The 22591-nt window shown below is 43.4% G+C and overlaps 3 protein-coding genes across 13 annotated transcripts in view; all 3 read right to left on the minus strand.

The window, feature by feature from the left end:
- Positions 1-3897: 3897 nt before the first annotated feature.
- Positions 3898-9301, minus strand: LOC126998208 (uncharacterized). The gene is made up of 6 exons (XM_050859684.1): positions 9266-9301; positions 7056-7121; positions 6229-6498; positions 5518-5634; positions 5319-5378; positions 3898-5147 (listed from the first exon to the last, which is right to left on the minus strand). Exons 2-6 carry the CDS (start codon positions 7119-7121, stop codon positions 4911-4913), a joined length of 750 nt encoding a protein of 249 aa, XP_050715641.1. The 5' UTR covers positions 9266-9301; the 3' UTR covers positions 3898-4910.
- A 313-nt stretch (positions 9302-9614) lies between these two features.
- Positions 9615-17635, minus strand: LOC126998209 (zinc finger HIT domain-containing protein 3-like). Of its 3 annotated transcripts, XM_050859688.1 has the most exons (6): positions 17423-17634; positions 16790-16950; positions 16155-16365; positions 12966-13128; positions 11719-11781; positions 9615-11055 (listed from the first exon to the last, which is right to left on the minus strand). In XM_050859688.1, the coding sequence occupies exons 1-4, from the start codon at positions 17500-17502 to the stop codon at positions 13125-13127; spliced, it is 456 nt and encodes a 151-aa protein (XP_050715645.1). In that variant the 5' UTR covers positions 17503-17634; the 3' UTR covers positions 9615-11055; positions 11719-11781; positions 12966-13124. The 3 variants fall into 3 exon arrangements, with proteins under 3 accessions (XP_050715645.1, XP_050715644.1, XP_050715643.1); XM_050859687.1 differs by lacking the exon at positions 12966-13128 and having other exon boundaries at positions 17423-17635; XM_050859686.1 differs by lacking the exons at positions 16155-16365; positions 16790-16950; positions 17423-17634 and adding an exon at positions 14821-15227.
- A 742-nt stretch (positions 17636-18377) lies between these two features.
- The window catches only part of LOC126998210 (cyclin-dependent kinase 17-like), an 88294-nt gene continuing 84080 nt past the window's right edge, over positions 18378-22591 (minus strand). For all 9 annotated transcript variants that reach the window (XM_050859691.1, XM_050859693.1, XM_050859692.1 and 6 more), the window contains 4 exons: positions 22449-22582; positions 21467-21716; positions 20844-20934; positions 18378-20583 (listed from right to left, as the gene is read on the minus strand). In XM_050859691.1, the coding sequence (XP_050715648.1) occupies positions 20477-20583; positions 20844-20934; positions 21467-21716; positions 22449-22582 (582 nt within the window). In that variant the 3' untranslated portion in view covers positions 18378-20476. The remainder of the gene's footprint in view (positions 20584-20843; positions 20935-21466; positions 21717-22448; positions 22583-22591) is intronic.

Genomic DNA, 22591 nt, shown 5'->3' on the forward strand with positions numbered 1-22591 from the left:
TGACAGGCTATTATTGCATTCAAGTGTTTCGTATATCGAGTTTTTGTTGCTTTGGGCGTATCGGGAAGACAAGTGCGATGCTGCAGTGATATCTTATGGACTGCCTCATTAACTTAAGTAGATGTTTATTTACGTTCCATGGTTCTAACACGGTATTAAGTGTGTATATATTGTCAGATCCTTGAGGCGTATCTGGCAGACATGAGTGAGGCCAGTGTTATCTTGTGTGGTGGCTCGTTGACTTAAGTAGACGTTGACAAGTTGCACGTTTGATTCTCCAAGACGCTGTTATCGCATGCAAGTGTCAAGTGGTTGTTTATCATGTTTTTGTTGTATATTTAAGGAGTAGCGGGTTGCTATGAAGCGCGCGCGTGTGTGTGGTCAGTGTTGTCGTGTGGGTGAGCTGTCTCGTTGATTCAATTTGACGACGCGACTTTTATAGAAGTTGTTTGGGGTCCCGTTTCCTCCTGACCACCCGCTTGCTCCGATTTGGTGATGGGGAGAAGTAGAAAGGCAGGTATATAAGTAGATAGGTAGAGATAGGTAGATAGTTACATAGATAGATAGGTACCCATGGTTAGGTAGATAGATAGTGAATAGATATACAGGTAGATTTTTAGGGGAGAAGTAGAAAGGCAGGTATATAAGTAGATAAGTAGAAATAGGTAGATAGTTACACAGATAGATAGGTACCCATGGTTAGGTAGATAGATAGTGAATAGATATACAGGTAGATTTTTATACATACGTTCATTCATATATTCATAGACTATACATACAAACGCGGAGTAGAAGCCAGGCACGCTGACCACTAGACCACAGAGGCTCCATTTTAGCGGCCTGTATAATGAAGTAGAGGGGAGAGCATGCTATTAATTTGAACTATGTTGGTGTGTTACTTATTACTATGTTTTTTATAGCCAGATAGTGATTGATAAAGTCGCGTGTGATATGCATAATTACTAAGTAATTTATTCATATTTTGCTTCCTGACATTAACTACATTCTAATGGGAAGCATACACCCGGGGGCGCGATACTTCACTCACTCTTCACCTTCACTTCCTGTCCCCGCAAGCAAGCTCCCATGCAGCGGCCCTATCCATCCCAAGTCAGTACTTTGGCTCCTCTGGGGGGGAGATCACCCCTGCCCCACCAATCACACCCCCTTTTCCTGGGGACGGCCAGGGTGGTGCAGCGAGACACAACCTCATCAGCCAGGCCCAGGGGTAACCTCTGCTGCTCCATGCCCTACTGTAGGCTATGCCTTGGGTACCAAGTGCCTACAATGGAATGACTTTGTGTCAAACCAGTGACTACACAGTGAAACTGAATCAAGTCCTGTTACCAGCTTAATTGGTGAATCAATCCTGCTGGGAGGGACCGGAGATGGTCAGGGCAGCTTGGTGGGGCTCATTCAGGAGGCAGTGAGTGAGTGAAGCAACGTGCCTTTGAGCATACGCTCCCTATTAGTTAGTAGTTACAATTACTTTGATATATTTTCCTTATTAGCTTATATTTTTCAATTAAACCCATCTTTTTGGACGTATATTTCATAACCTATTTCATTTCAATTACATTTTAATTATTTGTTTTGACCTAAGTACTTCATTTCTAGTTTTCTATTCACTTTTTTTTTTTCAACAAAAAAATAAATACAATTTTAGCTATTCGTAGCTAAAAATATGTATTTAATGCTCCAAATATGTATTTAATGCTCCTTGCTCCAAATATGTATTTAATGCTCCTAAGTCATAAATACTTGAAAGAGCCTCCGGAGATAAGGTTCAAGCGTTTCTTGTGTTATGAAGGTAAACAGTCTTCGGATTAATATATTTATTGAACGTCTTTACAAAGTCCTCAGAAATGCGACAAGATCAATGGCAGATGCAGCTTTAACTTGACGTCCTTGCTCCTTCCAGGTGTCTCTGGCCCACCAGGAGGGCGACGGTCCACATACACAATGCTGGGAGATGGACACATCTTGCTACCAGGATCGACGGTGACGGCTCGCAGACACACACCACTGGGAGATGAACCCACCCGGCCATCCAGCTTCAGGAGCTGTCTGCTGATCCATTCTGTCGAGGGAAAGAAGAGAATTTTCCGTTAATTGCATTGACTTACTTAACGACTTCCGTACACAAATGTTAGGGAAGCTGTGAACTTTTATCTGTATGTAAGTCTTGAAATATCAACTAAAGGGACCAACATGTTTATTGTTTTAACACCAACACTTGGGCCTTTTTTCCGGAGGCTCTGATAGGTATTATGGACTTGATACGATATAATATTAAAAGCTAATCTATTAAAAGCTAATCGTATCATTATTATTTCTGAAACTTCAAACAGCACAGTTAACTGAAGTCAATGACCAATTATTGAAAACTGAAGTGCTGATGAAACAATAAAACATTAGAAAATGCTGGTAACTCAGGCCTCCAGCATAAAGGCCGAGCCACTGATAAGCTGAAAGAAGCCACTTCCATGACACAACCTGGAACCCTAACCCCCACTGTGGGCACAGGGGAAAGAAGGCCCAGCTCATGCGGTTGGACACTGGCGAGGGTTTTAATAGCCCCAGAAAGGCACATACAAGTACGGCCTTTACATAGAGGATCTGTAATAGGTGAATAATCTCAATGTACATCACTTTAAAGATTCCACTTTTTACAGTTTCTCTGATGCATATAAACACTGAACGTGCCTTCCTGGGTTAATTAAAAGCCTCTCCATCTTTCTATATCTATGCAGAAAGACTTTAAAATGCTTCATATAAAATTGGTAATGACATAAAAAACACTTCATAACTTAGCAACAGAAGAACACTACGAGGTGAACGCAAAATAGACATGTTACAGCTTAGCGTGGGATTGGCAGAAGGCAGTGCATAAATACATAACAAAACAGAAAAGGAGATCCTTGTTACGATACTCACCGTGATGCTGGCGAGAGGGCGCCTCAGCTCTCCCGTCGTCCAGAAGTCACCTCACACCTGAAGCTTGACGGACACGGACGATGCAGCAAGGTCATCATCTGAAAGGTACCTGTTGGAAAGATGTCCTGTTAACACAATCCATTACTCTATGGAACAACATTCATTCAAAACTTTCAATATCTCAATTTGAGTTTCATTCTATATGCTTACCCATCAAAAGCTCTTGCACCTCCTACATCTGGTTAAACAGTATCTTGCAGTTACATCCATTATACTTTTCTACAATGAATGTGATAAAGATGACAAAAATTTACTATCAAGATTGACCCAACTACCACTCCAGTCACTGTCTGAAATTCACAACCCATTCAGACCCGTGATCTCAAACGTTCAATGCCTCTGTTCCTCTCTTTGAAAAGCCCCTTGTAGTAGTTTTAGGGATTTTCTTGGACTGTTTTGTGATGCTAGTGACAGTTTTACATGACTCCTGCATTCTGAATGGGAAAAACACGCATAAAAAGTCAATTTTTTGTGGCTTTAGGAAAATGTCACAATGGGCACCTGATATGTTTAAGACTATGGACCTCAGACCCATAAAGAAGGACTAACATGAGGCTCAATGTCCCTATTTAACCCCTTGGATGTCGACTTCCTACAAAACATCACCAAGCTACAGGTGTGGAGCAAAAAGTGGCTGCTACAATTCAATGAAGAAAAATGTAAAGCCATGCACCTTGGGACGGGATATCCAGCACACCAATACCACATGGGAAACACCACTAACCACCACAGAGGCAGAGAAAGACCTGGGAGTATATGTTACCAGGCTAACAGTGAAGGTGAAATCCGTGCCAATCGCAGCGGATGGGTTAATGAATCCTTGAGGCGGTAAAGGAAAGACAAGCCGTGGAATACCCTGGCAACCATCCTATCACACTAAGTTGACAATTAACAGCAACATTACAACATGGTATCATTATTTATTATTTTCCTTACAAAACGTTATATCAAACCTCCTATGTCAATGCGAAACTATTATCATCTCTCTTCAGATAAAACACAAGAACAGAAGTCTCGGAAGCTGGCCTCTTTTAAAAGACTTCTTATGTCCCAATGTTATTTCTGGTGAACTAATAAGAGTATATAAAAAGATTCTCTTAGAGCACGTGTATATTTCTCCTTAATAAGTAGCATGTCTTGTATGGTAAGAGGGATGAATCGGATTTCCAGCATCAACTTAACTTGGGCTTTACCTCAATGTATTCATCTTCATCCACAGCCAACTTTCTCACACTGTTATGACCGAGCAATACTGAACGCAGTGTGGCGGGCAAGGCTTAAGCAGATCTTAGTGACTAGAAAACAAAATGTGATGAATAAGTAATACTTCTGACTTCCTTAGTAAAACAAGCTTAGGATGGTCAAACAAAGAATGACACAATATATACCATGTGCCGATATCTCATGAAATAAAAATGGGTTTCGTTGATAGATTTGCCGTATTCTGCCTTCCATACTTTTTGGGGTGCTAGATGTGCAGGAAAATGTTTAGTCTTGTCATGAGAGTAATGGTTGAATGGAGAGAAACAACAGCACCTACTTGCACACATCAAGACCCAGGGAATTTTGTACACTTCTCCTTCACCAAGACTAAAATGGTTACGATATAAGCCACATGATATCTTCCATCATTCACAGCCTTAAGTACTGCCAAGATAAGGTCAACTCAGCTCTCTGCAAAATCAAAGACTGGTTGTCCAAATTAAGATCAGATACTCTTGAAACATCTCTTGCATATGCACCAGTTACTGAATTAAAAAAAAAATGGTGTAATTATTTAGACAATTGCACAAAAATACGACAAACTTCTCCTTTGAATTTGTGAACTAGCACACAACAAAACAGAAGAGCCCTCTCAAGGCAGGACACCCAAGAATCACAGGACTCCTCCTCTTCAGGCACCAGTGCTACGATTAGTACTGCTGCTGCTGCAGAATTTCATCTATGGCATAATTCACAGGGACTTTTGCAGCTGCGTCAACTCTAGTAGAATGTTGTCTTCTGCAGAAGGCACAGGTCACCCAGCCACTGTACTGGTAGATCAGCTGGGTGATGCATTCAGTACAGTGGGTGTGGCCGCAGGAGAGGGAGCGAGGCCGCCGCTCATTGGTGTCGTATTTCTCCAAGCAAATGGGGCACTCGAAGGTGACCTGCGGCAGAGAGGCAGCTGTTGGGGCACTGACTGGGTGTTTATATGTTGCATGGCAGATTGCCTCCTCTACACCACAGATGAGGGTCAGTGTGCAGGAAACGTTCTGCCCCCACTCCTATGAAACAGTAACTCACAAGAACCACACAGTTTGGCAAGAGCCTGGACTCACCTCAACAGCTCTGGGTCTGTAGGGCACCAGGGCATCTTGAGAGTCTGGGTGGAACTGGATCTGTAATGCAAGAGTCATCGTCTAACAAAGGTCAGGCACAACTAAACTGTGTTACCTACAACAATTATATCTTGCAACATAATAAGCTGAAAACAGTATGAACTTATCCAGAGCAAGATCAGTTAACAAAGGAACTTACTGCTGGTGGCAATTTAGTTTCTTTCAAGAGCTTAACAATGTCTCTTCGGTTGCTGGCCACTGCAATACTCAACGCTGTGTCTTCGTAGTTATTCAGCGCCTCAACGTCCAAACAACACTGCTCCCACACGGAACATGGAAAGGAGACGATTCAGATCTTATTCACAACTCACAACACCATTGCCAAATTGTCGTACTCAGAGCATAGTATTTACCTGTTTCTGACACCTAACTATTGCCAAGAAACATCAGAACCTAACTCTTTTAATGATAACTATAAATTAGTTCTGTTATTGGAGCCCAGAAGACAGTTTGGGGATAGGAAGTCGGGAAATATAATCGGCTGAGTACGACAAACTGGCAACGTTGACTCACATGGATCTATGGTTGACCACTGCTATTCATTATGTACTGAACCTCCCTGCAAATAAATCAAACCTGCACAGAGACCAAACCTACTCACCACTAGTTTTTCACTTTCAACTATTATCCATTACCTACACACCTTCCACAAGACTAGAGAATGGATTTTAAGGCCCATTTCTGTAGTAAATTTCAGTAATAATTTCCTCTCTTTCAGTAGTGACCTCTCTTCTGGCCATGAACATCTCTACAATTATAGGAGTGATTAGTGAGCTTTTGTGTTCTTTAGTTTAGCCCTCGCGGTGCTTCCTTTAGTGTAAAAAAAAAACAATTGACACACTACACTTACTTGGTGTGGACGTTTGAGCAGCTCCTCCACCACCTCCTTGTGTCCCATCCTGGCGGCGTGCATGAGCGGTGTGTCGCCCGTCCAGTCGGCAATGTTGCGGTGGAGCTCCGGGATCTTCTGTAAGAAGCGCACCACCTCAATGCGGCCGGTGACGCAAGCGCTGGCCAGGAGAGTGCAGCTGTCCTCGTCCTGGGCATTGACGTCATTGCCTTTCCTGAGGTACTCTCGGATCTTCTTTAAGTCCCCATGCTTGGCGGCCAAATACATTTCCTGTGATAATTTGGTGCTGTGTAATCATAAACTAACTGTGATGTGCTTTGGCTACATTTTGGTTGTTTTACTGCTTAGGATGAAGTTGTATGATCCACATAATGATTTTCAAGGGCCTGAATTTTTACTTTATGCCCTCTATATAAATTATGTATACAATAATGTGTACAATAAACCCTCGATATAACGGACCCACTTATAACGGATTTCAGATATAATGGACAAGGTCAGGGGGTCAGAAATCCACGGGGAGCAACCAAGAGAACTTTCGGCATTAACGGACTTAGTTCCCCCCCAATTAGTCTGTTATATCAAGGGTTAACTGTATTTGTATTTGATTACACATTTAATTCTGTATAATATTGTCATCTATAAAAATCTCAAAATATATAATACGCACTTTTCTTCATAAGCAATAATAAATATGTTTCCACGCTGGCCCTGTGTCCCGCGGTAATAGGTTATTTCCTACCGCAACCTTAAGGGCCAATGTGCAGGAGATGAGCACCAAGGCCACACACATCCTTAGCTTTAATCTGTAATCTTGTTCCACTCACCATTGACAGGACATCACTGGAGTCTTTGGGGCACTTGCAGGGTTCTGGACCTTCCTTACCAGCCATCTGAAATTAAAACTGAATGTCACATCGCATTTAACCCCTTGCCTGCAGATTTCCTACAAGAAGACATCACCAAGCTACAGGGATAGAACAAAAAGTGGCTGCTACAATTCAATGAAGAAAACTGTAAAGTCCTGCACCTTGGGAAGGGATATCCAGCATACCAATACCACATGGAAAACACTCTACTATCCACCACAGAGGCAGAGAAAGACCTGGGAGTATATGTTTCCAGGCTACCAGTGAAGGCGAAATCTGTGCCAACTGCAGCGGACAGGTTAAGGTCTCTCTGATAGGCTTGACCATTTCACTGTCCAGCATTCACCAAGTTCCCTTACCACTAAAGTAACCTAACTAAACTAAGCTAACCATGATGTAACAATTTATAACACTGAAAAACTCTATTAAATTGCAAGGTACAGTAGGAGAGGGAACATTATAGGTGCAATATAAAACCAATCTTAACCTAAAAATTTCTCTTCTGCTGTCACATATATAATTATTACTAACCTGAGCGGGCCCTTTCTTTTTCTATCCCTTTAGCTGATTGTTAACCCAGAAGCAGCAACAGACAAAATTTGTGGCATCACCGTGTACCATTGACGGGCCAAATTTGTGGCATCACCGTGTACCAGTGATGGGCCAAATTTGTGGCTTTACCGTGTAGTAGCGACGGGCCAAATTTGTGGCTTTACCGTGTACTAGCAACGGACCAAATTTGTGGCTTTACCGTGTATCAGCGACGGGCCAAATTTGTGGCTTTACCGTGTACCAGCAACTTTTTACCATGATATAAGCCACCAAAAAATAGATAATGCATAAACTGATCACAAATGCATTGATATATATTAGGAAATGATTTGTGCGAGTGATGATTTTTTCTCATTTTTCTCACTTTAAGGGGCCTTTAAGAAACATGATCCCCTCAGCTACTGGGTTAATCGACATGTTCCTCCCTTCTCTGCTTTCTACTTGCAACAATAAACTATCAATCAATGTAATACTAAAAAATAACAGGTAAACTATCCACTCCCTCCCTCCTAGTGAAGTGACAGCAATACTCCTACTCCTTAATACCTTATTCTAAGACACACAAAGCAGATATAAGGTCCCAAATACACTGAACAAGACAAGATAACCATTACACTGCCATCCTTAATATAAAAACAAGCTGTACAGGTCTATGGGAAGGACAATTAGCTATTTACACACCTTTAATCAGCACCAAGGCACAGGATGACCTTCCCAGCACCAGCCCAGCCACGGTAAAGCCCAACAGATTAATGTATCACTGTAATCTCCTTGGTAAAGACCCACACGAAAAGTTACAGGTAGTTTTATGGTCTTGGTTGGGGAGACAATGTGGACAGGGGAGATCTACCTTTGTAACAGCTCTCTTGTTTCCTTGTACGTATTTGAGATGTTATTATTTAGCTGGTCTGTGTCTGACTGGCTTGTGTTTCTCTACTAGTCTAGGTTATTATATCCGTTTAATAGTTACTGCAGCCTTTATAACGAGCCCAAGAACAGTCACCATCACTGTCACAATACGGTCACATACACGTATCTATAAGACGGTTTCCCAGATCACAGAGACATGAATCATCTTTTGTCTACCTTATTTTTCTTCTCTCACTCGTTTGTTTGCTTGTATATGAGGAAACAATTAAGTAATAGGTACTTATAGCAGAAGGTAATGACCCACATAGGAAACTAATAACGAGATTTTTCCATCATCAGCGTAGGCCCAGCATCCTCATCTCATTCATCTTTACTCCGTTTTGTACTCATAATTCTCACCATTGGACATGTGTTCCTCAAGCTTCTCTAACCTCAGCATTGTTAAAATATGTCCTTACTCAGCAAGATCATATATGCTTCCTTACTAACGAGACTTCCTATCTAACAAGGGAGGATGAGTAACTTGTTGAAGTATCTTAGAATTTGCTTGCTGTTATTTGCGTGAAGAGACTTAATATATTACTTAATTTGTTATCCCACGTATATATATTCACACTTACATTACTATTAAACTCACCACCATAATCTCCAACCCAACCGGCAACCACACAGCCTTCACCACTTCCATGGCAAAACTAAGCTCATCTCTCCATTATACTAATTACTTATATTTCTAATTAACTCACCTCCTCCACATTATCCAGCACCACCACATCCTCCACCAGCACCACTTCCAAGGCAAAACTGAACTCATCTCGCCTTCTCCACCGCGTCTAGAAGGGAGTTGGGAGTTTCGAAAAGGTGAATGAGACACTTGAGATATGAAATGGCGCTAGTTTCTTTTTTCTTTGGGTGTGTACTATAAGTTTTGAGGACCCATGACAAACTGAGCAATGCAGGACGAAGTGGAATGTTAAAAGGCAGCGGTGACAGACTCGTCTACGCTTTGCTATACGAATGATATCAGTAACTATTATACCTTTAACTGCCTCTAATGCACAAAACTATTAATAGGCGGTAACAAACTACACTACGGTGCTTTCCAATTAAGTTTTATTCATCTCCAGAAGCTACCATACACACACATATACATACCTGTCCCATACAAATCAATGACATGTTCTATTTTAACTCTTGAAGCAGAAACCAGAGAAACTTTATACGAAAAAACTGTTCTTAACACCTTTGGAGGCCGCATTACACCTGGCACGGCGTTTAACAAGCAGTCTTGAGCGACCCACGAACGGCCGGAGTCAAGTCATTCCTCTTTGGTCTCCTTCATCTCGATTTCTCCTTTGGGATCACGAATGGGGTCATTTTTCTGTGGTTTCATTAAGCTTGATTTGTTCTTTGGGAGCTTGTTGCCTCGCCTGATTGATGTAATACACTCTGAGAGGCGATGGGGCGGGAACGAAGCCTCGCGCGTTGGTTGGCTGACGATCGGGGAAACGAGGCAGCAAGAAGTTGGACGTCGGGTGCCTTGTATTGACACCGATGACATTTTGCGGGTTGTAAGGCACAATGATGATAGGGCGAGCTTGGTTATTGGGGAAAGAGGTGAAGGGGGTGAAATTCGGTCTCACAGTAGCCCCGAAACCCCCAGGAAGAGGCGTAATAGGGCGTGGAATGTTGAAAGAGCGATCGGGGAACTGCGGGCGTGAGGCAACAGGCGATCCGACAGGTGATGGGCGGCGGACTCCTGTAAAACTTGGGAACCGTGGGCGCTGGGTAGCAGGCGGTCCAAGAGCTACCGTTGGGCGTCGGCCTCTAAGTAGTGTGGGGAACTGTGGGCGTGGAGTGACAGGCGACGGGACAGGTGATGGGCGTAAAATCTGTGGTGTGGCAGGGGAGACTGGCTGCCCGATAGGAGCCGCAGGGGTGAAAAGGACCGGAGGGGGGGCGGTGGGACTCGTGTGGTTCCGGCAGCTACATGGTTTTCGCGTAGTCGGGGCCACAGAGAAAGGGAAACCTCCTGGGTACCTCGGGCGGAGTGTCGTAGGGTGGATATAGTCTGGTCCTAGATTCGATGGGAGGGTAAAGCTGGGTCTCCGAGTGGGTAAACCAGGGAAGAGAGAGTTCGGTGTGGTCTGCCCTGGGGTAAAACCTGAAGGGAGTACCGGTTGAGGAGTCAAGCTTGGAGGAACTGGGCCCGGGGTAATTGGAGTAGGGGAAAAAGGGTTGGGTCTGGACGATGGGAAAAGATTAGTGGGGAAAAACGGGTTGTGATAGATCGTGGAAGGAGGCTGTGGCTGCGTGGGACCAACTGGGGGTGAGGGAGTGGCTTGAGGACGTTGGGGTCTAGGATTGGGGAAGTTGATGGGTCGTTGGGTGGTGGTGTCAGGCCCGATAGGGGTGAAGGGGCGGTTTTGCGGGAAGCGGAATGGGCGCTGCGTCGTTATGCCTCCTGGTTGAACGATTATCCCCGTGCCGACGTCGACCTCCAGCGCCTCCCTCTTCCTCGTGGCATCATCAGGACCTGCAGAAGAGAAAAAACGAAAAAGGAAAATATATACAGAGCTTTATAAATAGATGAAGGAAAAGGAAGATAAGAGAGAAAAGGAAAATGTGAAAGAAAGGAAAGAAAGGACGAAAGAGATATAGATACCTACTGAGCTATAAAAATAAGTAAATGAAAAAAATGAAAGAAAGGTAGAAAGAACGGAAGAGAAAAGGAAGGAAAGAAAACGATTAAAAAGACGTATATACTGAGCTATAGTACAAATAGATGAATAAAAAGTAAGATAAGAAAAGGAAAAAGATGAAAGAGCAGAAAAAAAGAACGAAAAAGGATAGGCCTAATACACTTATCATACACTTATCCATATCCTAGCCTTATCTCTATCCCTTCCTTATTTAACACATCTTTTATTTGTTGGGGTAAAAATCATATCCTTATCCTATTATTACTCAACATATTTCTTATTTATAGGGGGAAAAACATCTACCCTAACATTTTACCTTCGTCAATATATAAATGAAGAAAGAGGAAGAAAAGAACGATCATCAGAAACAAAAGTAGACAAAACTAAGACTGATACTAAATATTCTCCCATGTTTCCTGTACTCCTCCATCAAATCCTCACATCTATACGTAAGCCATTTGTCACACACGGCCTTGCGATCACTCCTCACTCCTCACCTCCCTGCTGGTGTGGACGCTTCCTCGACGGCGATAATAGGAGCTCCCACTCGTCACACTCCTCTGCAAAGGGAAGGAAACGAAAAAAAAGATATATGGGAGCTTTAAAAATAGTAAAGGAAATGATAGCAGCTTCCACTAGCCACACTCCTCTGCAAAAGGGATGAAACGAAGAAAAAGATATGGGAGCTTTAAAAAATAGTAGAGAAAAGGGAATAAAGCAAGAAAAATGTGAAAAAAGGAAAGAATATGAAAGAAACGAAAGAAAGAAAACGAAAAAGATGATCCCATAACTCCCCCTCGAAGGATTTTTTTATACTAAAGACAAAAGGAAGGAAAAAAATGTAGGCTACTCAGGTGTTGATGTGTTTTTGGTTGTACTTTTTCTTTGTTTTTCAGCTACGTAGGAAAATGAAGCGTAATAAACAAAGAAAATTGAAGACAAATGGAGGAAAAAAAAGTATACTAAGGTGCTGATGTGTTGTTTTTGTATTCTTTTCTTTATTTCAACTACGAAGTAAAAATAAAAAATGTACTGAAACAAAGAAAACACGCAAAATAGCCTCCCTTGATTTTTGTTGCTATATTCTTAACACAAGGACACGAGGAGGGGAAGGAAGACCAGGAAACTATTGGCCTTGAAAATACACGCACGTAATATATAATCTTGCTTGACCTGATGCAAAAACGGAAGCAAGTACAGAGAAAATAGCATGGAAATATAACCTTGCGTATATTTGTCACATTTAGCGCAAGATTGGAGATGAAAGTGTAGAGTGACAATGGCCTTGTTATGTATGTTATGGATTTGTTATATTTTAAGGCTTCACGGTTAAAAAAAAAGAAGAAAACAAGACATATGATACAGCCTTAATCTTTTTTGTTTGTTTGTTTGTATCTAAATTAATTAACACATTTTTTGTTCGTCGGGGAAATACATCCTATTCTATCCTTATTCAATGCTTTTTTTTATTCGTAGGAAAAGATCATCCTATCCTATCCTTACCCTATCCTTTTGTAACACATCTTTAATTCGTAGGGGAAAAATCCTACCCTATCCTTATCCAATAGATCTTATATGTTGGGGAAAAGAAATTTTATCTTATTCTTATAATACCCTTATTCTTAACACATCTTTTCTTGGTAGGGGAAAAATCATGTCCTTATCCTACCCTTGTCCTTATCCTATCCTTATACAACACAGCATTTATTCTCAGGGGAAAAATACATCTGCCCTAACATTTTACCTTCGTCAAACTTGGTCACGCTCCGCTTCCCCCGCGCCGCCGCCAGCACCTTCGCGCCTCCACCCCCCGTCAGTGTCCCGTCAGCCACGCGCAGGTGCCTCCCCGAGCTGTGGTGGGGCGCCGCGTTCACCACCGCCACCACCACCACGCACACGCCCACTACCTATGCAGGAGTGACGTGTGGGTTACTTAGAGCTAAATGAAGAATGAAGAGCTGACATTAACGTATTGATAACTTGCTGGAAAACCGTGGCTATACTCGTAACATGACCACAGCATCGCCTAGGTCCATTTATCTGGCAAAAGGTGACACGTGTTTTTCTCTCTCTCTCTCTCTCTCTCTCTCTCTCTCTCTCTCTCTCTCTCTCTCTCTCTCTCTCTCTCTCTCTCTCTCTCTCTCTCTCTCTCTCCTTTTCCCAAATGACAAAGGATAAATAAAAACCTGAGTTCACATCATATAAGAAGTAATAAAGTTTAAGACTAATATGTAAAACAAACTAACAAAAAACGAGGCATGAGTCCACAATTTCAATTCTCTTCTCATTTTCACCCGACAAAGGGACAGGAGGCGGAGGAGGAGGAACACCCAACAAAGCACAAGAGGAAATAGAACAACAGCCTCATTGTGCCTATGGGAAGAAGGACTTTAGCCATGGACTCTGATCGTCACGGTCCGTGCGTCGCTTCCCGTGGGTGACTGCTGCGTATTCTTGGTAAACCAGATTGCAGCTTCAAGACGTCTGTTCTGTCAACGCGTCAAGGCTACAAAACCACCTCACCACCTCAACAGGAAGCAAGCAGCGCATTCCTCATGAGAACTTTTCGCACGATTTATGACGCCGGCGGGAGGAGCGAACCAAGGTCAATGCCAACGTGTGTGTGTGTGTGTGTGTGTGTGTGCAGACAGGGACTTGTGGTGGAGGGGAACGCACACACATTAACGTCACACTCGGCTTAATGATCACAGACTGGAGACGCCTTACACGTTGACATTTTACGTCTGCATTTACCTTCCGTTTGCTTTCACTTAATCCTATCACAAGAGGTTAAGAATATCAAGAGACTAGCTTTGAATGCACATATGACAGCACTGTATTAAGATATCCGATAAGGTATCAATCAATCAGTGAAAGCATACGCCGGGGAACGCGTCGCCTCGCCCACCCTACGACGCTAAACCCAGGGGATCCTCCGGGCTAATCTCCATGCAGGCCCCCTTCCCATCCTAAGTACCTCCTGGCAGGATCTACCGTTCTATTGATAATGTAGCCATGGGATCAATGCTATTACTGATATGAAAGTTCCACGCGGCGAGGTATGTACCGGGTATAGTCAGCGAATTTGTTAGCTCGTTGAGGACAGCCTGGCATGAAGGGCGACTCGCAACGAACACTTCTCGCTTCGCCAACTCAGCGCTATGAAGCCTGCCTGACGCACTGACGCAATACACAACAACACACGTACACGCACAAGTCTTTCGGACATGCAACCACAGGGTAAACAGAATAACACACTCCAGCACAAAATAAAGCGATATAAGCGGTAAGGATCGTCATTACACCTTTCATCTTAAATTCTTACGTTCTAACATGTTGAACTTTTGCTAAATGCTCAACTGTCTCAGGATATGGACCAGTGTTAACAAAAATAAAGCATCACCATTACACCTCTTGTTTTGAATTCTTAACGTTCTAACTTGTTGAACTTTTGCTATAAATGCTCAAGTCTCAGGATATGGACCAGTGTCAACAAAAATAAAGCATCGCCATTACACGTCTTGTTTTGAATTCTTACGTTCTAACACTCTTAACTTTTCTTTATCTCTTTAACTTTAAACAACCCGATTGCTAAGCACCAGTATGGCCATTAGGCGGGCACAGCTTCCATCCGCCACCACCGCCGGCGTGAGCAACACTACACACGTAAAGACCGCCCGTCACCGGCTCGTCCAAGTCGTTTCCCTCAGTGACCAAGGCCGAGGGGCGCTGGAACCCGTGACACGAGGGAGGGAAGGAGGGTGACGGGGAGGGAGGCTGCGGGTGGTGGGTGGGGTTTCCGAGTTTCCTTTCCTAAATAGCCGCGCCTCGCCCTCACAATGAAACTGCAACTCAGGGTTTCCTTTCTCGATTAGCCTCAATTTTTCGGTACCGCGCCCGCCTCCGTGAACCTGACTTGAGGGTTATGTAATCTTTCGTCTTAAATATGCGCCGGGTTTCTGTAACACACTGCGAATAAGTCATTCTAGGAGGGATTGAGCGTGTAGTTATGGTGAGCCACGCCCATCTTCGTAGAACTCTAGGGTGACGAGTATGACAAGTAAGAAGTGTGTGAAGGAGGTATCGTATGTAATTATCCATCTTAACCTGAGCCGGCAAACTGCAACACGCTGCATATGACTCTATACAAAGATGATACGAGGGTGTACGTGGTTAAGGTGAGCCATGCCTATCTTCGCAAAACTATAGGGTGACGAGTATGACAAGTAAGAAGAGTGTGTGAAGGAGGTTGTAATTATCCATCTTAACGTGAGCCGGCAAACTGAAACTGTAACACGCTGCATATGAGTCTATACAAAGATAATACAAGCGTGTGGTTAAGATGAGCCACGCCCCTCTTCACAGAACTCTAGGGTGGCGAGTATGATAAGAAGTATGTTTTTGTTTTGTTTTTACATCAGACACGGCTCAAGGGCAACAAAAAGAGTACAAAAAAAAAGTCCACTACTCGCCACTCTCATAAAAGATAAAAGTAAAGAGTAGCCAAAAGAGAGGTCAATTTCGGGTGGAGCGGTGCCTTGATACACTTATGTTTGAAAGAGTTATGCAGTGCTTTTTATCTTAATGTGCGCTGACAATCTATAACACACTGGATGGAAGGAAAAAAAAGTGTTCAGTTTTTTTATCTAGACCCAGTTTATTACACGCATTACCCTGGAGAACCTTTTACAAGCCTTCTGACAGCCCTAAGATCTATGAGTCTCCTGCTGTGTGGTATGTGGTTATCTTTGTAAGGAAAATGTGACCCAGTAAGTGAATGTGACCCAGTGAAACCCAGTAAGTATAGTCCCTCGCAATGCAATACTTTGAAGAGCCATGGTGTAGTGCCCTGCGATCTAATGAGACTCTCTTTTCTCTTTTTCAGGCATTACAATGGTGTCAAGGTAAAGATAGCTATGGTGTAGTGTCTTACTTTGCCTCCCTCTTATTCTTGGGTGGAGGAGCGTTGGCAGCCTCGAGGTCAGGCTCCACCACGCCCAGCACAACGTCCGCAAACTCGGTGAAGATCGGCTCTACCATTGCCCGCCGCATCGCCACCTGAGCGTTGGCGGCCCCGTCCACCTCACCAAGCATATCCTGAAGGTGTGGGTTGCCGAGCAGGGCTTTCAGCTTGTCGTTTTTTCCTGTAGGTGAGATGTATCCTTCATGTTTTTTTGTGCCCCTTATTTTATTCTTTTTTTTCTTACCTTATTGTCACTGTCTTTTCATATCAATGCCCAATCATGATCATCAAAGGGACTCTATTTGGGTCTGTAATTTTTTTCCTTTGATGCCCTTTCATGGATGTTACTACTAATCATAATAATATAATGATGAATATATCCCTACTACCTCCCTCCCCATCACATGGCTCTCATAAGCTATATTTTTTTTTATAGATAGATAGATACACACAAATTTAATGGCCACAAAATCATATCATACATCTGAATACACATTAGAACAACATCCACCATTCCATATTTTCTATAAGTTCAGGATGGGTGAGCATATAAACTAAAATAAAAATAGTACTTTCAACATCAATAGTTATTTGTATGTACTTACTCAGCTTCTCCAGCGTGCGGGGAGGAACAGTGTCATCCGTGGGGAAAAGGACTTGCTGCCTAGAGGTGCGGGCCTCAGTGTCCTGCACCTCCTGGCGGGATGGGGGCTGGGCGGGCCGGCACAGCTCACTCTGGTGGGTCTTGTAGCACCCAACACTGCAGCTGTTGAAGGTGAGGAGAGGAAATAGTTAGTCTCATGCTTATCAAAACAGTATTTAAACACACACACACACACATACTGCCTGCATAGCCCAATTTTAGTGAAAAAAAATTGTGTCAGGACTATCAGTGCCTCTGTGGTGGTGGTGGTCAGCACACCTCGTTACCAATCCACAGGCCTGAGTTCAGTCTTGGTGGCCCATGGAAACCAGCACACAGCTAACTTCTTATCTTCCCTCTCAAGCTAGTCGACAAATGGTTACCTGGAGAAGCAGTGTTCCAGGGTCGAGGGCTCTTAACCCACAGGCCCAATGGACAAAGATACCTGTCCTCGCCACAGACCATAATGTTTTCCATCACTAATATTCTCTGAGTCTTCTTACCTACACCTAGTCTGAAAGCCTCAACTTATCATCAAAGCACCAATACGTTCACACGAGTCTAGGTTACTATAGTGGCGGGTGTCGTGACTTACTACTGGAGCCTGCACCGCGGACACCTGTACTTGGCAGCCGCCCCGCGACACACCTCACACTGCCGGCCGTCTGTGTGCATTCTGGGGAGGCCTCGCGGCTATTCCCCGAGTCTGGAGGCTGTTGAGGCTCTGGGAATGGTGTGTTATGGCCTCACGTGGCTTCTTCTGCCTCCGCCACCACCACCGCCGCCTCGTGTGTTTGTAAACAATACCACGTGATCCGCCTCGGGTTCGCCCATGGAGGTAGAATTGGTGGAGTCGACATCAGCAAGTGAATCCGCCCGAGCTGTCATTTTTGCGGCCAGGTGTCAGGTGTTGTCAGGTCAGGCTCCCTCTTAATGGGCTCGGCCAGGCTCGCCCACCCCCATCTTTTGGCCGTAAATTTGAGTTCGTCGGCCTCACCTCAATGAATGACTCCACCAATTCTACCTCCATGGGTTCGCCCCAGTGCTGCAGATATTTCCCGATTTCTGACCCTATTCTCTCGCACCTACACGAAAAAACGATATTCAGGCATAATTCTTACTAAAATCATTGATTACAGATGTTTTTGGCGTTCCTTGAGATGACCTGATCATCGTATTTCGGAATCATAAATCGCACAGCTGAGAAGGCTGGTTCGCCCGCGGGTTTTTAAATCCCACATCAGCGCAGCCTGGCCTTGATGATATAACTGAGCTGGACTCACTACTTACCTTTGTTGTATGGCTAAAAGTCATCCTTTCTGCATCAAGCAGCTAATCAGGATTCATGATAAGTTGTTAATTCTATGGAAACTTTACCCTCAGCCTTGAAGCTGGTGTCTGGTGTGCACGGCCTGGACATGACAAGGGAAGCACACCCAACAGTCCCAGGAGCCCTCCAGCTGGTTTGTGTGTTGCCTCATTCTTGTTGTTAGTGACTGATAATTTTAGTGTTGTCATTTCTTAAAATAAAGGTTGTTGATACCAATACCTTAAGATTTTCTTTATTCACTTTGGACATATTGACACAATGTCATGCTGTTCTTCAACCTATGATAGAAATAGTTGAAAATATACATTATAGTCATAGTTGACACCTGTTCAAAAATAGAATGAGCTCATTTCTAAACATACATGGCATACTGATGAGGATGTGTTTTCTTTATGAGGAAGTCTGGGTAGGATCATACTGCAAGTCCTTGCTGAAGTCCACAGTTGCCTACAACACACGCTGGTGATGACTGAGCCATGTAAGTGTCCTCGCTAGGTTGGTTCATTATAGCTTTGGGAATGGACGAATATAAAAGCAGGCCTCATTGGTTCAAGGGTGACCGCAGCCACTAAATAGTCAATCAATTTAGGCAATCTATAGGAATAATAAAATAAGGTTATATGAACTAGTGTTCTGAAGTATCTTCAAAGATAATTCTACCTATAACTATTATAATATATATATTTTTTACCAAACCTTAACTTCAGGCAACTTTCACATAACTGATCAGTCGCTACCACACAACTGGGGAGTATTATTAGTCGGCTTGTTAATGATTTGGATACTCTTGATCTGAAGTTTGTGGAATTATAGAATTTGTACAAAGAAGGAAAGTAATGGTATGTAAACACATTGGTCACATGTCATCCCTAAGGAACAGGTAAACAGTTAAATTGAATGCTTAAGTCTTTATATAGGAATACATAATATATTTGGAATGCTTATAACAAACTCCTTCATCCTATTCCAAAATGTTCCTCCGTTTCTTACGTTCAGAATACCAAGCTTGTGGTGGATACATTCAGGCATGACAGGGACGCAACTGTAAACTAAGCCCTCTAATTTCTTTATGCTCAACCTTGGGACTAGCATTACTAAAGACCTATCATTGAGCATAAATGTACTAAATGTTTCTTTTACACAGTATGGGCAGCGGAGACCCAGGAATTATTGCCGGAGTGCGGGAGGGGCAGTGCGCCGCGCCCTCGGGTATGTTGAGAGTTTTCAGGTACCACAAACCTACAGTCAAGTGATCGGAACAAACCAAGACGGAACAGAGACGTGGGACTGAGATACGTACCAAAATGTGTGTCATGTCTTACAACGGAAAACTTTATTATTAAGTTACATATCACATAATCTTCAACATATTATTTAATTAGGAAAGAGGGCCTATATGGCAACGATACAAAATGAAAAAATGAGACACTTGCATGGAGCTCAGGGATCGAGAGTCCATGAGGAAACTGAAGTACTATACATTGCACATTGTTAAAACGAAGAGGGGAGTGGGGTACAATTTGATACTTTACCCTATCACAAATTTCCTGACAGAATTTAATGAGGATCAAACTGTCGTCGAGTTTAGTTCTTCAGTTTCTTGACGATGTGTTACTCTTGTCTACTCTTGACTTATACACCATTTTCCTCATAAATACTAGGCTGTTATCTAGCTTGCATTTTCAGAGAACATTGAGCGAATCATCACAGAGTTATTCCACTTGCATTCTTGTGAAGCATCCAGCGCGGGACGCAGGTCTGGGGCTTGTGATCACCGTAATGGAAGTTGGTAGTCGAGACATCTGACCCGCAGATCACTACCTCAAGCCCTTGGGAGTAACCAGTCTGGGAATTTTACAGAGTAGGGCCAGGAAACAATTTATTACATCAGAAAATTTTAGGCTAGATTTCTAAATATATTTGAAAGACTACATTGTTCAAACTAAAGGTTCTAGAAACCCCACTAGACTGGTAGAGTCTACTGATACAGTAGTGAACACTGATGACTTGCCTCCCACAAACCACCTCACAGCGTGGACCAAACACACAGTCTGACGCCACGGTCACACCGCGGTCAGCACGGATCACTCACAGCTCACAGCAGGCTATTGGTCTCGGCTTTTGTTCTTTTTCAAAGTCACATCCCAGCAGTTTCTCCACCCAGAAAGTGAGTATTTCCCCTCTACAGAAGAACCTCTGTTAGAGAAGGTGATTCTGAATGTTCTGGGCACTGAGTCTACAAGTTATAGCACTATCAGTATCATGTTTCAGGGACTGGTTCTCGGAGATGAGGGCAAGGCGGTGCCTCACAAGCCCGGCTCAGAAGTGCATGCTCTGCCGGCGCGTCTTGGCCTGGTTGCCGTTGGGGACCTTGTAGTTGTGGTCGCGGGTAAGGATGAGGCCCGGGCATGAGAAGATGGAGTCCTCTGGAAAGACAAACAACAATGACTGATAGGAAATTGTGTGTACTTACAATTATCATTAGTGTGTGGAAACCTGGCCATTGCTTTACACTTGCTTATCTCACATTAAAAGGTGCACATTTCTGATCCGGGGCAAGAGAAGAGCTCCATATGATGTCTGATTCTTCAACAATACAAACACCAAATGCCTTCAACACATTTCCCAAAGGGCATGCAGGCTAAATGAACAGTTACTTAAGGCGCTGAACTAATAATGAACTCACGGTCTTTGAGTGTGTGAATGGTGTGGCCGAGGGACTCAAAGAAGGGATGCTTGAGTGCGGTGGCGGCCGAAATCCTCTTCTTGGCTTCAAACTGCGGAGGAAAAGATGAGTTACTGATGGCAGAGCTAAAATGACTATGATACACTCACAAGCTAAAGATAAAATAAAAGCCATTACTCCATTCTAATTATAACTCATTCATATACCCACAAAAACAACTTGACAGCTAAAACAATATTACCCTTGCAAACTCAAATGAAAACGAATGTCATGTCTCCATTCTGTTAATAACTCATTCATACACACACAAAAACACCTCAAAACAACACTGAAGAGCCAAAATAATAATAATGCAATCACAAACTCTAACTAAAACAAGCATACTTATGAGCTAAAACAATCAAAATCATCTCACAAACTCAAAACAAATCAAATACCAACACTCCATTCTGAACAAGACTTATTTACATACACACAAAAACAACTTGTACCAACCCTGAAGACCTAAAACAATCATACTCAAGAATTAAAACAATCAAAGCACAACAAATCCCACTCCTCCAATCTGAACAAGACATCCCACACACACACACACCAAAACAAGTCCAAAAACCAACACCCACCAAGAGGAACTTTGACAGGAGGCCCGAGGCGGAGTCATGGGCCAGCCGCGGAGCCCTGGCCAGCAGCGTCTCCCCTTGGTAGGAGCTGAAGCTGTACTGGTTGAACTCCTCGTTGGAGCTGATGCCCGGCCAGGTGCTCTCCGTGGGGGTGCCCAGCGTGCGGAAGATCAAGTGCAACTCATCCTCCACGGTGGCCCCAGGAAACAGCGGCCGCCCACTGATCATCTCGTACATGATGCAGCCCACGCCCCTGGGAAGATAAGGTGAGGGGACTGTTAACCTAATGACCTGTGTGCTTTCTCTGCTATAAGGTGTATTTACCTAGTTATAGCTTTACAGGGCCTCGGCTTACGCTCATGTGGTCCCGTCTCCGTATCTGTATTTGTCCAACTTTTCCTTATTGAAGTTTTGCATATTCTTCGCTGATACTACATCCTCACTTAGTCTATTCCAAACCTCTATATTTCTTTGTGGGAAGCTATATTTCTTTATGTCTCTCAAGCATCTTCCTTTCCTCAATTTTTTACTGTGTCCTCTTGTGCTCCTACTGTTTATTCCTTCTTTTAGTAGTAACTCCTCATTATCTACATGTGTTTTGAGCTCTTACTCTGTCTCTGTATTATTGCTACCAGGGACATATATATTATTATTATGAAGCCTTTTGTTTCTTATTTAACAGGGTTGTTTCTTACTTTGTACCTTAAGTTCCTAGAGTGATCGCAGTGTACAGAAGATATATATAGAAATATGTAGCTCATGACTTGGTTAGGCTGTAAGCAGAATAGGAAGATGAACTTGTTGTGGCAGAGAGGCAGTCAACCTATTGACCTCCATGCTTTTCCTATGCTGTAATGTGTGTTGACAGTGATGAGTATAAAGCAAAAGTCAATCGTCACCTGTAAATTCATTAGGTATTGTTTTTGTCCATTCCTACCTCTCCTATATTTTTATTCTCCTCACTTACAAGAAGCGGACAACTCACCACATGTCGATCTGTGTGGAGTACTCGGTGGAGCCCAGGAGCACGTCGGGAGGCCGGTACCAGAGCGTCACCACCTCATTGCTGTAGGTCTTGGTGGGAACAGACTTGGCCCGGGCTAAGCCAAAGTCCGCCAACTGCAAGGA

This window comes from Eriocheir sinensis, chromosome 13, assembly GCF_024679095.1.
Source record: "Eriocheir sinensis breed Jianghai 21 chromosome 13, ASM2467909v1, whole genome shotgun sequence".
Taxonomy (NCBI): Eukaryota; Metazoa; Arthropoda; class Malacostraca; order Decapoda; family Varunidae; genus Eriocheir; species Eriocheir sinensis.

Excerpts from the sequence above, each read along its gene's own strand:
- LOC126998208 (XM_050859684.1), bottom strand. The coding sequence starts at position 7,121 with ATGGCTGGTAAGGAAGGTCCAGAACCCTGCAAGTGCCCCAAAGACTCC. Across the intron at positions 5,379-5,517 it reads AAACTAAATTGCCACCAGCA|ATCCAGTTCCACCCAGACTC; the intron begins GTAAGTTCCTTT and ends CTTGCATTACAG. Across the intron at positions 5,148-5,318 it reads ACAGACCCAGAGCTGTTGAG|GTCACCTTCGAGTGCCCCAT; the intron begins GTGAGTCCAGGC and ends TCTCTGCCGCAG.
- LOC126998209 (XM_050859686.1), bottom strand. Across the intron at positions 11,782-12,965 it reads CGTGACCAAGTTTGACGAAG|AGGAGTGTGACGAGTGGGAG; the intron begins GTAAAATGTTAG and ends TTCCCTTTGCAG. Across the intron at positions 11,056-11,718 it reads GCGTCCACACCAGCAGGGAG|GTCCTGATGATGCCACGAGG; the intron begins GTGAGGAGTGAG and ends TCTCTTCTGCAG.